At 40.3% G+C, this 13,898-nt stretch overlaps 1 protein-coding gene across 1 annotated transcript in view; it reads right to left on the bottom strand.

Moving 5' to 3' along the window:
• Nucleotides 1–11,899, bottom strand: part of EML4 (EMAP like 4) — a 181,429-nt gene extending 169,530 nt beyond the window's left edge. Inside the window, exon 1 of the mRNA XM_021001221.2 lies at nt 11,548–11,899. Coding sequence (XP_020856880.1) covers nt 11,548–11,572 — 25 coding nt within the window. The 5' untranslated portion in view covers nt 11,573–11,899. The remainder of the gene's footprint in view (nt 1–11,547) is intronic.
• Between the last annotated feature and the right edge of the window lie 1,999 nt (nt 11,900–13,898).

Here is a 13,898-nt window from a genome sequence, read left to right as displayed (position 1 = left end):
GCTAACTGGCCTACAGAGGGATTAATCACATAATATCGACATTAAGCAGCATGTACTAAACAAATGAGCTAAGCAGAAACACTTCACTCACATTTGTTAAAATTATATTCATAATTATACATGCATGAATATAAGTGGCACCTAGAAAAAGGCAAATTTTACTTTTCCTAGTATATCACCTTGATCATAAATTTATTTTGCTATATAAAATTATATCTGGATTCAATACTACATAGTCTTATAAGCATATAAATAGGGCCATTTATATACACAAAACAAATCCACACTAATTAAGAATCTTTCTAAAGGCCAAACAAAAATGAGTACTGAGTACCAAGAAGTGCCAAGAAGCACTTCGACTTTAGCTCTAAAGATAGAACAAACCTCTGAGATGCCATTTAGTTGAACTCCCTCATTTTATTCAAAGAAATTAATGCATATACTTTACCTGTATTGTAATCAGGATTTCCTTTTTTCAAAATAAGGGGGAAAATACCCCATTCACTGATCAAGAGAAATCAGTTGCACTACCTTTAAGAACATATTACCATAGAAACCAATTCTGTCATTTTGGGATCAGAGAGATAATGGCCACAATAATCCAAAGAGAGTGAAATCTTCTGACAAACAAGAAACAATAAGAAAGGCCTATAAACAACAAAAAATAAACATCACAAAGGCTAAGTATTAAACACACATCATCAATAAGTCCTTCACTCTCAGTTTATTTATGCAACAAGATGGGGGAGGAGGGGCATAAAAACTAAACAGCAGACAAACTCAAAAAGCTACGTAGTGAAAGGAAGACTATATCCTATCTACTTCCATCTGGGAGGTTTCTTTCAGGAAGTCAATGGTGGATTCTTTCTATTTTCACTTTGCTCACTGGTCCTAACAGACCTGGGAGTATCCATTCATGACTCCTGAAATGTGGCATTCAGACTTTTTTTGGTCATGATTTTCAGGTAGCTCAATGACTCTTAGGTAGTAAGTCAAATTATATCAAATGCAATAAAATCAAACCTGAATTTAAACACCTGTGTATAGAGAACCACAGCATCTCTGTGGGATACAAAGGAAAACCCTAGCCCACCAGAAGAACTTCTAATCTGAAAAGAGAGTATGAATATGTAATAAATAATAAAAGAATAAAGGTCATTTATATCAAATGCTAAGAGATATTTTCATTACTACAAGACTTCAGACAAGAGAGAGCAATACATACAGAAGCAGCCAGGGAAAGTTTCACAAAAGCAGGGTAAGCTATGCCTTGAAGAATATGTAAGATTTAGATAGGTGGAAAGATATTCCTGAGGAGAGGGAATAGTAGCCCATTATTTAAAAGGAATCATATAGTGAATTCTCTCTCTTGTGGCATGTTAAATTTCCTTTCCTTTCCGGACATAATCTATAAACTGATAATACAGAAATATTGTAAAATATACTCAATTAGTTTACATAATCAGAAATTTTCCTAAGCTTAATAGCTAGACCATAAGCTCCAAGAGGTCAAGGACTAGATTCTCTACCTTTGTATTCCCAGTGCTTAACATGATTCTCAGTACATAACAGGTACTCAATGATTCAATGAGCATCTACTATTAGGATGCAAATGACAGGAAGCAAAAAGTGCAAAAGACAGTTCTCTGGCGCAGCATTCCCCGTGGGGCCTCCCCTCCCCTAATAAAGGGACCGACAACCCAGCAGGGGAATGAAGATGCTAACAGATAACTACAATGTGTCAGAAGTGATAAATGCCGGAAAGAACTGTCCAAATTCGTAAAGCAGAGGGACTTCATGAAGGAAAGAATATGGGTAGTTTTTCAAGAGGTAGATATGGGAGTTTGAAGACAGGAACAGAGGTATTTTAGTATAAACAAACAGTATATCTATTATGATGGACAGCCAGGTGGTAAAGTGGATGGAGTGCTGGGCCTAGAGTCAGGAAGACTCACCTTCCCGAGTTCAAATATGACCTCAGACACTTCCTAACTGCGGGACCCTGGGCAAATTACTTAATCCTTTTTGCCTCAGTTTCCTCATCTGTAAAATGAGAGAGAGATAGAAATGGCAAACCACTTCAGTATCTTTGTCAAGAAAACCCCAAATGGGGTCATAAAGAGTTGTTCATGAAAGAACAAACAAAACATGTCTATTATGATCACTACTGAAGCTGACACAATAAACTTTACATGAATTACTTCACAAGACAGTTCATGTGGTACAATTGAAGGGGGCTGAATTTGGAATCACAGGAACCAATTTCACATCCCGATTCTGCCACTTACTTGGACGAGACATTTAAGATATGTGGACTTAAGTTTTCCCACTTAAAAACTGAGGGACTGGTAAATGATCTACAAGATCCTGTGACTGACCCTCAACAATGTTTTGAGACAGATACAATAATTATTATCCACATTTTACAGGGAAATGTCCCCAAAACAGAACAATCAGGTGAATGGCAAACCTAGGTTACTTGAAGTATAAAGGTCCCAAAGGAGACAGGGAGGAGAGGAAGTGGGATGGAGGTGGGAAAAGAGTGAAATGGGCCAGGGCAGAGATGGCTTTAAATTTCAAGTTCCTCTTCTGGGCAGCAAGGAAAAGTTGCTGAAGGCTTTTAAGCAGGGGAGTGATATGGTCAGCAGCTCAAGTGCTTTAGGAAAATTAATTCGACTGTGACATATGCAAATTGAAAGATATTAATATTTCAAGTGGGGAGACCAATTGGGAACATATTAGGTTAGGTTGTCTAGGCTTGGAGTCACAAAGACTCAGAACAGGATGGTGACAATGGATCTGAAAAGGGACAGACAAGAGTTTTCAATATAAAGAATTAACAGTGATTTAGAGCATTTTTTCATATGAGTATAGATGTTTTTATTTCTTCATCTGAGAACTGCCTGTTCATATCCTTTGACCATTTATCAATTGGGGAATGACTTGTACTCTTATAAATTTGACTTAATTCTCCACATATTTTAGAAATGAGGCCCTTATCAGAAACACTGGTTGTAAAAATTCTTTCCCTGTTTTCTACTTCCCTTCTAATCTTGGTTGCATTGGCTTTGTTTGTGCAAAAACTTTTCAATTTAATGTAATCAAAATTACCCATTTTGCATTTTGTAATGTTCTCTATCTCCTATTTAGTCATGAATTCTTCTGTTCTCCATAAATCTGACAGGTAAACTATTCCTTGCTCTCCCAGTTTGCTTATAGCATCAGCTTTTATATCCAAATCATGAATTCATTTTGACTTTATTTTGGAATGTGGTATGAGATTTTGGTCTTTGCCTAGTTTCTGCTATACTCTTTTCTAGTTTTCCCAGCAGTGCTCTAAATCACCACTAATTAGAGAAATGCAAATCAAAACAACTCTGAAGTACCACATCACTTATCAGATTGGCCAACGTGACAAAACAGGAAAATGATAAATGTTGGAGAAGACGTGGGAAAGTTGGAACACTAATGCATTGTTGGTGGAGTTCTGAAGTGATCCAACAATTTTGGAGAGCAATTTGGAACTATGCCCAAAGGGCTATAAAAATGCACATATCCTTTGACCCAGCAAGAGTACTGCTAGGGCTATATACCAAAGAGATCATACAAATGGGTAAAGGACCCATGTACAAAATTATTTATAGCAGCTCTTTTTGTGGTGGCAAAGAATTGGAAATTGAGAAGATGCCCATCAATTGGGGAATGGCTAAACAAGTTGTGGTATATGAATGTAATGGAATACTGTTGTGCTATAAGAAATGACGAGCAGGCAGACTTCAGAAAAACCTGGAAAGACTTGTATGGTTTGATGCTGAGTGAAGTGAGCAGAACCAGAACATTGTACACAATAACAGCCACATTGTTCAATGACTAAAGTTGATAGGCTTAGCCCTTCTAAGCAGTGCAAGGATCTAAGACATCTCTAAAGGCCTCATGATGGAAAATGCTATCCACATCCAAAGAAAGAACTATGGAGTATGAGTGCAGATTAAAGCATACTATTTACTATTTTTTTTTCTTCTGTTGTGTTTTCTTTCTGCTTTCTGATGGTTCCTCCTTTTGGTTCTAATTCTGACTTACAACATGACTAATGTGAAAATATGTTTAATAGGAATGTATATATATAGCGTATATCAGATTACATGCCATCCTGGGGAGGGAGGGGGAGAAAAATTTAAAACTCAAAAGCTTATGGAAGTGACTGTTGATAAAATAAATAAAAAAAGAATTAACAGGATTTGACAATGGGGGAGGGAGGAGGTTTGGAGGGTTGAAAGAAAGAAATAAAAAAAATTAAAGGGAGAAAGTCAAAAGATAATATGGTGGGGTTTGTTTGTTGGGTTTTTTTTGGGGGGGAGGGTTGTCTAGTTAACTAAGGTACCATTAACAGAGAGTCAAGGGAAGAAAAAGTTGTCAGGAAAAGAGGAGTTAGGGTTTACTTATATTATGTCTGAGATGCCAAGGGATATCTGGACTGAGATTTTAACAGAAAATATAGAACCCATATATAGAATATGCGCTATAGAATAGAGGTTGGTACTAGTAACAGTTGTCTTCATAGAGAAGATAACTGATGTGATGAACAGATAATGACGATTTTTTGGTTCTTAGTTGTGATTTACCAGAGTCTAGGGTTCTTAGTTGTGATTTACCAGAATCTAGTTCGTCTAAAAAAAAAATTTATAGGTAAAGTGAGAGGACTGAACCAATAATTTCTACTTTAGCTCTACAAGTTTCTATGGCTATCAATAATGTTCAAAAATACACGGTCTTCAAAACTTACATCAGTATTATACTCCCCTCCCCTACCCAAATAATAAGCTTTAGCCTGGATACAAAATAAACCCAATCTACTTTTTTGGGTCTGATGAGGAGAGCAGACAAGCTGTGATTTGGCTGATACGGGGAACTTCAATGAAGTTTCCTCTTTCAATGCAAACTCGCACCCATTCTGCAATTTAAAATATCAGAGAGTTGGAGAGGAAGCAGGAATTGTTCAGAGAAGCGCCTTTATGGAGATTTACAGTCGCCTCTCTTATGAGATATATTGAACTTAGGTTATGGTAATTAATATACATAAAACATATTCTAAATGTTTGTACTTTTTCAATTCTGATAACTTCACACAAGCTTGACAATTAGCATCTAGGATTAAACTAGTTAAGTTTCTTGAGGGCAGGAACCACATCCATACTTCTTTTTGTTTCCCCAAGGTGACATATTAGAATACTGAACAAACAGTACACAGTCTGCATACTTCACTGATTTATTGTTAAAAAGCAGCTGGGATACTTTGTGAAAAGATCTTTTTTGCTAATGAATTTTAAGAGGTAACACTATTCATCAGGTTACTCTAAGGAAATAAATCGTCTAAATAACTCTATTACAGAATCCCTGAATTCAAAGGGCCCATAGATATCACCTAGTCTAATCTATACCTGATTAATTACTCTTTATCACATAATGAACAAGTGGTCATATCAGCCTAGTACTTCTTCTACTTGAAAGCTTTCCCAATACTTGAAAATAGTTATGCCATTCCAAGTCTTCATGAAGCTAAACATTCCCAATTCTTTCAAATGACCATAATAATGGCATGATATCCTCATCTTTAACCATCCTGGTTAAAGGATAAAATAAACATTGATTGATTGTATAGGGGGATCAACAATAAACATAAAACCTCCAGTTTATCAATTTCCTTACTAAAATGTAGCACAAGGAACTGAATACAATACTCTAGATATAATTTGATCAGAGCAGATCCCATATCCTGGATACCACACTTTTCTTAATGCAGCCTAAGATTTTTTGATGCTATTACTCCCCCACCCAGGCAATCAGGGTTAAGTGACTTGCCCAGGGTCACACAGCTAGTAAGTGTCAAGTGTCTAAGGCTGCATTTGAACTCAGGCCCTCTTGATTCCAGGGCCAGTGTACTATCCACTACGCCACCTAGCGCCCCAATTATTCTTTTGAATAAACTCTGCCAAGTTTGTAGTCACTCAAACCCTCATAACTTTTTTTCAAAATAAAAAATAAATAAACGAACAAACATGTATTAAGCCATTACCATTTACCAGGCATTGTGCTAAGTGTTAAGGATACAAAGAAAGATTACCCCCCCCAAAAAAAAAGAAAAAGAAAAAAAATCAGCCCCTGCCTTTAAGATAACTTGCTTACTTCAAGTCTGGCCTCAGAGATTTACAAACTATGTGACCTATACAAGTCACTTAATCTGCCTGCCTGTTTCCTCAATGTAAAATGTGGCTAATAGTAATATCTGTCTCACAAAGCTGTTGTGAGGACAAAATAATATTTGTAAAACTGCTCAGCACAGTGCCTGGCACATAGCAGGCCCTTAATAAATGTTTATTCCCTAACTTCCTCTTAACGGGGGAGACTAGGTGATACAGTGGATAAAACACTGGGCCTGGAGTCAGGAAGACTGAGTTCAAATCTGGCTTCGGACACTTACTACCTGTGTCACACCCTGGGCAAGTCACTTAACCCTCTTTGCCTCAGTTTCCTCTTCTATAAGATGAGCTGGAGAAGCAAACAGCAAACGATTACAGTATCTTTAAAACACCAAATGGGGTCACAAAGAGATGGACAAGACACAAATAAGTAGGTTCATACTAGATATAAACCTTAGAGAGGAAGACTTAATTGGCTGGGGAGATGGGGGAAGGCCTCCGGCCAAAGGCGGTGTTTAAGCTGAATCCTGAAAGAAACCATGGATGTCAAGAGGCAGAGGCGAGCATACATTTTGGGTATGGAGAAACAGCCTAGGCAAAAGTACAGAGAGAATGAACTACCTACCATTAAGTTATGCTCCCCCATTCTGTATTTGTAAAAGTAGCTTTTCCATGGAAATGGAATTAAATTTTACCATTTTAGACTTGACCACCATTATAACTTGTTGAGGTTTTTTTGAAGCCTCTCAGTTTTGTGTCATCTGCAAATCTGATAAACACTCCCTTTCTTTTCCAGGTTACTGATAAAAATGTTAATATTAAAAATATTAAGCACACATATCCTTGGAGCATTCTGCTAGAAAGAAAATTCCATCCAAGATGACGGTGATCAATGACTCAGAGTTCAGCTATTGAACCAGATTTGAACCAGCATAATCTCACTATTACCTAACCCACAAAAGTGGTGACAGAGTTGGTCACATGCTTTACTAAAACTCTAGGCAAATGATATCTAAAAGCACTCCTAAAGTACTAGTATAGTGGAAGGAAGGAAGGAAAAGGGAAGGGAAAGAAAAGGGAAGCGAGAGGAAGTCATTTGAAAAAAAAAAATTAGGTTGCTTTCTGAGTTAGTTCCCTGTGCAGTTCCAGCAGTCTCTTTGGAAAGCTTCTTTTCCCCATGGTCATTATTTCTCTTTGTGCTTTCAGAATTTCCTAGAGATTCTTCACAGCTTCCCATCTTCCTAGGCTGAATTCTGTAGAATTTTAATCTATTGTATTTATCCTCTCTTTGAACCTTTCAAAATGTAAAAGTGTAGGGGACATAGACTAAACAGGGCTTTCCTCTTTCTCTTATCACAAATTCTAGGATACAGCAGTCACTTCCTACTCGAGGTTTCTATCATTTCCTCCTCATACTGAGATTATAAGTAGGACATTTTTATGTAAAACATTCAGGCATTTCTATAAATACAGAAAACATTACATGTGTATTTTTAGATAGATTAGGACTTAAGAGTAGTAGAATATTTATTTCTTTAAGTCTTTCAAGGTACACGGAAAAATACTTTAAAGGAAAACTTGAGTTTTCTAATACCATGATGCCAATTACTATAAATGTATTAATTTAATAAATTCAAGTACATTTCTACTTATTCAATTACAAATATGCAGTCATATAAATAACCATTTTTCTTGTAGTTACTAACTTCATTTCATTTATCATGAAAGAACTCCAAAATAAATTCAGAAATGAGCTTAATATAGTGATTTTAAAAACATTTTAGAAAAACATTAAAAACTTTTTGAACTTAAATTTTTTTTAATCTTTCAAGAAATTTTAACCTCACAAAAACTGATGTGCATGCTTTACCTGAAGTGCAAGCACTGAATAAGAATAATTTGGGGGCAAATTCCAAAGACTCATCTTAAAACCTTTATTATGATTGAGATTCTCTAAATACATGCAACTCCTAGACTTTTAAGTGTAATTCCTTTGAGACTAGAAGGTTATTTTTTGTCTTTTTTACATAACATGCATAAGGTTGGTAGAGGTTTAGAAGAGAAGATAGCAAGAAACTTAGTAAGGGTATTGGGGAGGGGTTAATGAAGATACCACTTAAGTTTCTTTAAAAAAAAAAGACATTTCTAAAGGGTAGCTCTTCTTTAAAAAACACAACACTATAAATTAATGAACTCAACATCATTACAACTAAGGCAAATCCCAGCACACAAGCAGCTGCCAACCAGCCTGCCTTCAGCTTTGCAAAGCTAAAAAGCATTAGGATGTGCTTTTATGAAGCAGAAGTAATGACAAAGAAGCAGGTAATGTTACTACTGAAAATGTTAATCACTTCACAATCCTCTATTGTTGCAGAAAACTTAATACAAATTCTCGATGTAGTTAAAAATCACAGGTTATACATATTAATAGAGGTGTGACCCCACTTAAGAAAATTCAACTGAAAAAATTCTGAACTTTCAAAAAAAAATAAGAGGCAATTACAATCACAAGCAGATTCCTACATCACCAACTGATTTACCAAAAGATTCTGTTAAATAGTGAGCCTCCTTAGGACTTTAAAAATCACATTTTAAATTCTTATTTGGTTCAAATACTGTAAAAAAAATCTTCTAGAGTTTAAGTGCTTATCTTCAAGTAAAATCCACAAAATACTGGCTATTTAGACCAATGAGAGAGCACTAGGCCTGGATATTAGGAAGACCAGAGTTCAAATACGGCCTCTGAGACTTAGTAGCTATTGTGACACTGGGCAAGTCACTTAACCCTGTTTGCCTCAATTTCTCATCTGTAAAATGAGCTGGAAAAGAATATGGCAAAACGCTCCAATATCTTTGCCAGGAAAACCCCAAATGGGGTCTCAAAGAGTCAGAAAAGACAAACAACAGAACAACAAAAATTCCAAGCCCTAAATTAATGGATTATACGCAAAACAACAAATAATTAATTTGCCAGTGTGTAAGCAAGGCTCCTCAGTAAAATATTCTATACCATCATCATCCTCTTTCCCCAACCTTACACGCCCCTTAAGGTTTCAATTAGGATTGGGGCCTAGGTTTACTCTTACTAGAGAGACAGAACAAACAGCTCCTGCTGGGAAGTATCTTCCTCAAGAGCAGCTCCAGAAACACTGCCAGGAACCATTTCCTTCCCTCTCTACTGTCATCAACTCCTCTCCTTAAGAAGCAAGCATCTAAGTCACTTTCCTCCTCCTAAGTCCACTATCTCTGAAGGAAAAAAGTTCATTCACATACAACACAAAAAATAGAATTAAAAAATAAGAAAAATCCAAGTGCAACAAATGACATTAATGCACTTTAAAAAGTTGAATCCCCACACAAATTTCTGTATAACTTTTAAATCCTTTTTACTATTTCAACACCTATTCTCAAGTGTTGAGAAACATCTCTCCACAACATTATCTTTGCTAACTCTATGCAACTACAATTTCTAGTGGAGTTAACTTAAGATTGAGCCTAGTGTAGTAGAAAGAGTGTAGCTTCAACCAGAAGACCCTAGGTTCAAATTTTGGCCCCAGCACATGCTGCTATTACCTGTGTGACTACAAACAAATCACTTAGCTTCCCTAAGCTTTAGTTTCATCACCTGTAAAACGGGAAAGTTGGTTGGACTAAAGGACCTCCACATTCTAAAGCTACAAGCCTATGACTTCAGAAACAGAGGCAATGAATGCCTCTGAAAAAAGCAGTCTCAAAGGTGATCCTACATGATCACATGTAGGACTTCCACATGATCTCTATCATTCCTCCAGGCTTGGAAGCTGTAAAACAGCTGTCCAGAGAACAGTTGAATGCCCACAATCATCTCAAAAGCACTCAAGCTGCATTTTGGTCTGGCACACATACCTACTTCAGATCTCACTACTGTTTTATGAATAAAGAGGGCAGACCTGCCATCCAAAATATCAACTGGAAAGAAATCAATGTAAGATCTTTGTATAGTTGATGCCTCTCTAGATAGCATAAAGATAGAATAATCCCAATATATGTGAAACTGGGTTAAAGAATGTGCCACAGGGTGCCTTTATCAATGGTAGCCTGAAAAGCTTTATTCTCTAAGATTCTCTTCAGCACCACTCCAATCTACTCCACATAAACTACTATAATTGTTCCCAGTGAAGGCAATATGATTACTGGGCTTTGATTATTTCGTGATAAACAACACTTTAATGTACCGAACTGACTTTAATGTTTTCCCTTAAAACCATGCTAAACCATACTAGTCTCAAAGTATGTGGACAGATGAAAGTGTGGCTTTTGACTGTGCCTTGTACAGTCAACCAACTAGGGTTTTACAAATCAAAAACAGGGGAAGGAAAAATCTAAAGATGAGTGCCCTCCACAGAAAATACTCAGCCTCTGGTCCCCAAACCTCAAAATGCAAATCCAGCAGCAGGCATCACATAACTGCAGCATCAGCTAGAGCCCAGTAACTGATCTCAAATGTTATGATGGAGGGAGAAACAATCTTTACAGTAACCAGATTCCACTGGCCTCACAGAATAGTAATTCCAGACACAGATCAGAGTGCCCTGGAGTACCAGCCTGGAGTTCTGACTCCTTTAGGCAACAACAGAATTCACTCTCGTCTTCTTCATTCATTTAAAACAGAAGTAGGGAAACAAGGTTCTCAACTCTCTCCGACCCCCTCTTTCCCCAATACTTTTCTTCTTTCCCCTTTGCATAAAAAGGGGAGGAAGCCAAAAAAGAAGAGATTCCTTTCCTCCTTTTAAAAAGAGCCCCCTTGGCGTACAAGATTTTTGGCAGGACTGCTCCTCCCCACACATACTTGCAAGGCCAGAAGGACACTTCTGCTTTCCCTCTGGCTCTAAGGAGGGTTCTCCCCTCCGCCCCTCCATAGAACAAGCTCGAGACTGCTACAATCTGCAAGTGATGCCTCTCACCTGGTACCTGCACCGCACTTTCCTACACTCCACTCCTCTCCTTCCCTCCTTCCAGGGGGTGGGGACTGGGAGTATGGGGGGAGGGTCAAGGGCCTGCAGGAAAACCAAAGGTGTTTTCACTCGAAGGGGGGCGGAGGGAGGTCCTTGCTTTGAAAGAGGAGGGGGAGAGCAGCCACTCTCCCGGACGAAAACAGCGGCCACCTCTAGGGGAGACTGCGGACGGGGCGATGGGTGTGGGGGGGGTTGGGCTGAGGGAGGGGGTTCCGGGGTCACCCTCCGGGCAGAGCGGAGGAGCTGGAATTCCCCCTCCCCCCAGGAGAGGAAAGAAGACGAGGCGAGGGGAGGAGGGGTTTCCCTCCCCGGTGGGCAGGGGGTGAGGGTCCGCCTCAGTCCCTGGCCGCACTCACCGAGGCTACCGGCGAAACCGTCCATCTTGCGGCCAAGGCGCAGGGATCGGGGCTCCGCGGGGCGGGCACTTCATTCAGCGGGGTAGGCGGCGTGCGCGCCCCGGCTGAGCCTGCCCCACTCGCTCGAGTCCTGCCGGACTGGGCTGGGCCGGGCCGGGCCGGGCTGGGGCGGGTCCGGCTAGGCTCGCGTCGCTCGTCTCTGCCACTCAGTCTGTCCGTCTGCCCGCCCGTCTGTCGGTTCGGCCCGTCAGAAGCGTTGTGACCGACAGCTCCACTAGTGCCCAGCCCCAGCAAGAATGGGAAGCTTCACTGCCCCGCGCTCCTCCCGGCCTCCCTTTCAGGCAGAGGCGCGCGCCCCGCCCCCCGCGCCTCACGTGCCGCCGCCGCCGTCTCTCCCCTCCCCCATCCCTCTACCCCCACTGCCATGTCCAGCTTCCGACTCCGCCCCCCGGCTCTGACGGATCAGAGGAGGAGGGCCAGGATAGGCCAGATCGCCTCCCCCCACCCCCCCTTAACCGTCCCCTTACGACTCTACGGACCAACCGCCAGACGAATTGATGCGCCGGCGCACTGTGATCTCTTGCGCCCCTAGCCGGCGGGAATAGTGCAGCCTCTGCTCCCGACGCCGCCTGAGTAGGTTTTTAAAACAATCTCCGTGAGGCGGTGAGGTGGTTTTTCGGGAAAGAGAGAGAGAAACTTGTTCCGTCCACGGACGCGAAACTTCTCTAGGGAGCTAAGCCTGAGGAGGCGGCGTGAGCCAGCGGGAAACCGAGCTTCCTCTCTCCTGGCATCATTTTTCTTTACCTTAAAAAAAATGGAGGGGGTTCCTCTGGGCCCTGCTACCTTGTGATCTTGGGCAAGTTTCTCAATTTATCTCAGCCTTAGTTTCCTCATAAGGAAACATGTATGGTCATAAGGGCTTTCTTGGGTTTTTTAACTTTATTTTGAGCTTAACACCAAAATAAAACACTTTTCATGCAAAATGTTATACAAAAGGGATAATATATGAAATTGAATCTCTTACAAATCAACATATTACTTCAAAATTGTCCTGCTAGTTTGTTCTTGCTTTTGAACTGTTCTCTGTACCACCTTTTACAATGTTTTAATGACCTTTTTCTTTTTTCGGATGTCAGCATTGCTTTTCAAAGTACCTTCACCCAATTAAAAACAGAAAAACAATTCAACTCTTGTAAAAGATAAGCACAATTAAAACTTGTTCACAGTGTTCAGAAATGTATTGTCTCATTCTACACCTTAAATCTCTCAGCTCTCTTACAGGAAGGTGGGTAGCATACTTCATCTTAGGTCCTGTGGAATATGGTTGGTCATTGCTTTAATCAGCATTCTTAAGTCTTTCTGTTGTTTTTATGTTTTTATTTACAATGTTGTCATTTGTATAAATGGTTTTTCTGACTCTGTTTGGTTTGCTCTATATCACTTCATACTTCTCAGGATTCTATGAAATCCTGTCTTTCATCATTTCTTATGGAATAATCATACATTCAGCAGCAGAGCCAAGACGGCAGAGTGAAAGCAGCAGAACCCACAAAAAGAGAGAGTGCAGCAAATTTCCAGCCCAAGAGAACCTGGATGGTTGATCAGATAGGTATATTGTGCTGGGCGGAGAGAGGAGCTAAGCACGATGTGGGCAAGCAGGCTGGAGCAGGCCTCAGAGGACTGAATCTCGGGCAGCTGTGGTGGCTTCCAGACTTCTCAACACATGAACACCAAAGACAACAGAAGGTTAGTGGGAAAAGTCTGTTTCTGTCATGCTGAGAGTGGAGCAAGGGGTCTCAGCTCCAGTTCCCTGAGAGCACAGAGTGTGGACCCTGGGGACCTTGACTGGCCTCCTGAGCTTCCAGCCCACAGACTGAGGGGGAATCCATTGGCTGATCAGAGGTGAATTGCAGGGATCTCCTTGCTGGTGCTGAGGCAGGAATTCTTGCTTTGTCCATGCTTGGATCTGGGTCACAGTTCTGAGCGGCGGTCCTGGGACAAGGAGGAGCGCTGGCTTGGTGGAGCTTGTAGTGGCTGTACAGAGAAAACCCTCCTCACAGTTCCAGGACAGAAAGGAGTGCTTGTGGTCACTCAGACGAGAGCACAGGCCAAGAAAGGAGTAAACACCTTGCCCCTTATCATACCACCTTGGAAGAACTGAAAATTTACAGGTCCCTACAAGTATCTCTGAAAACAGCTGGACAAACCCCTGAAGCTTGGGACAGTACATGCTCCACATTGGAAGCAGACTCTTAACAAAGAGTTTAAAACTCAAGTAATTGGCCGGGATCATGAGCAAGCAGCGCAAAAAGAGTCAGACTATATTATCTTACTTTGGTGACAAAGAAGGT

Source organism: Phascolarctos cinereus, unplaced genomic scaffold (genome assembly GCF_003287225.1).
Source record: "Phascolarctos cinereus isolate Bilbo 61053 unplaced genomic scaffold, phaCin_HiC Scaffold_2;HRSCAF=192, whole genome shotgun sequence".
NCBI classification, from domain to species: Eukaryota; Metazoa; Chordata; class Mammalia; order Diprotodontia; family Phascolarctidae; genus Phascolarctos; species Phascolarctos cinereus.
The sequence above is the reverse complement of the archived record's forward strand: the minus strand, read 5'-3'. Positions and strand labels throughout refer to the sequence as shown.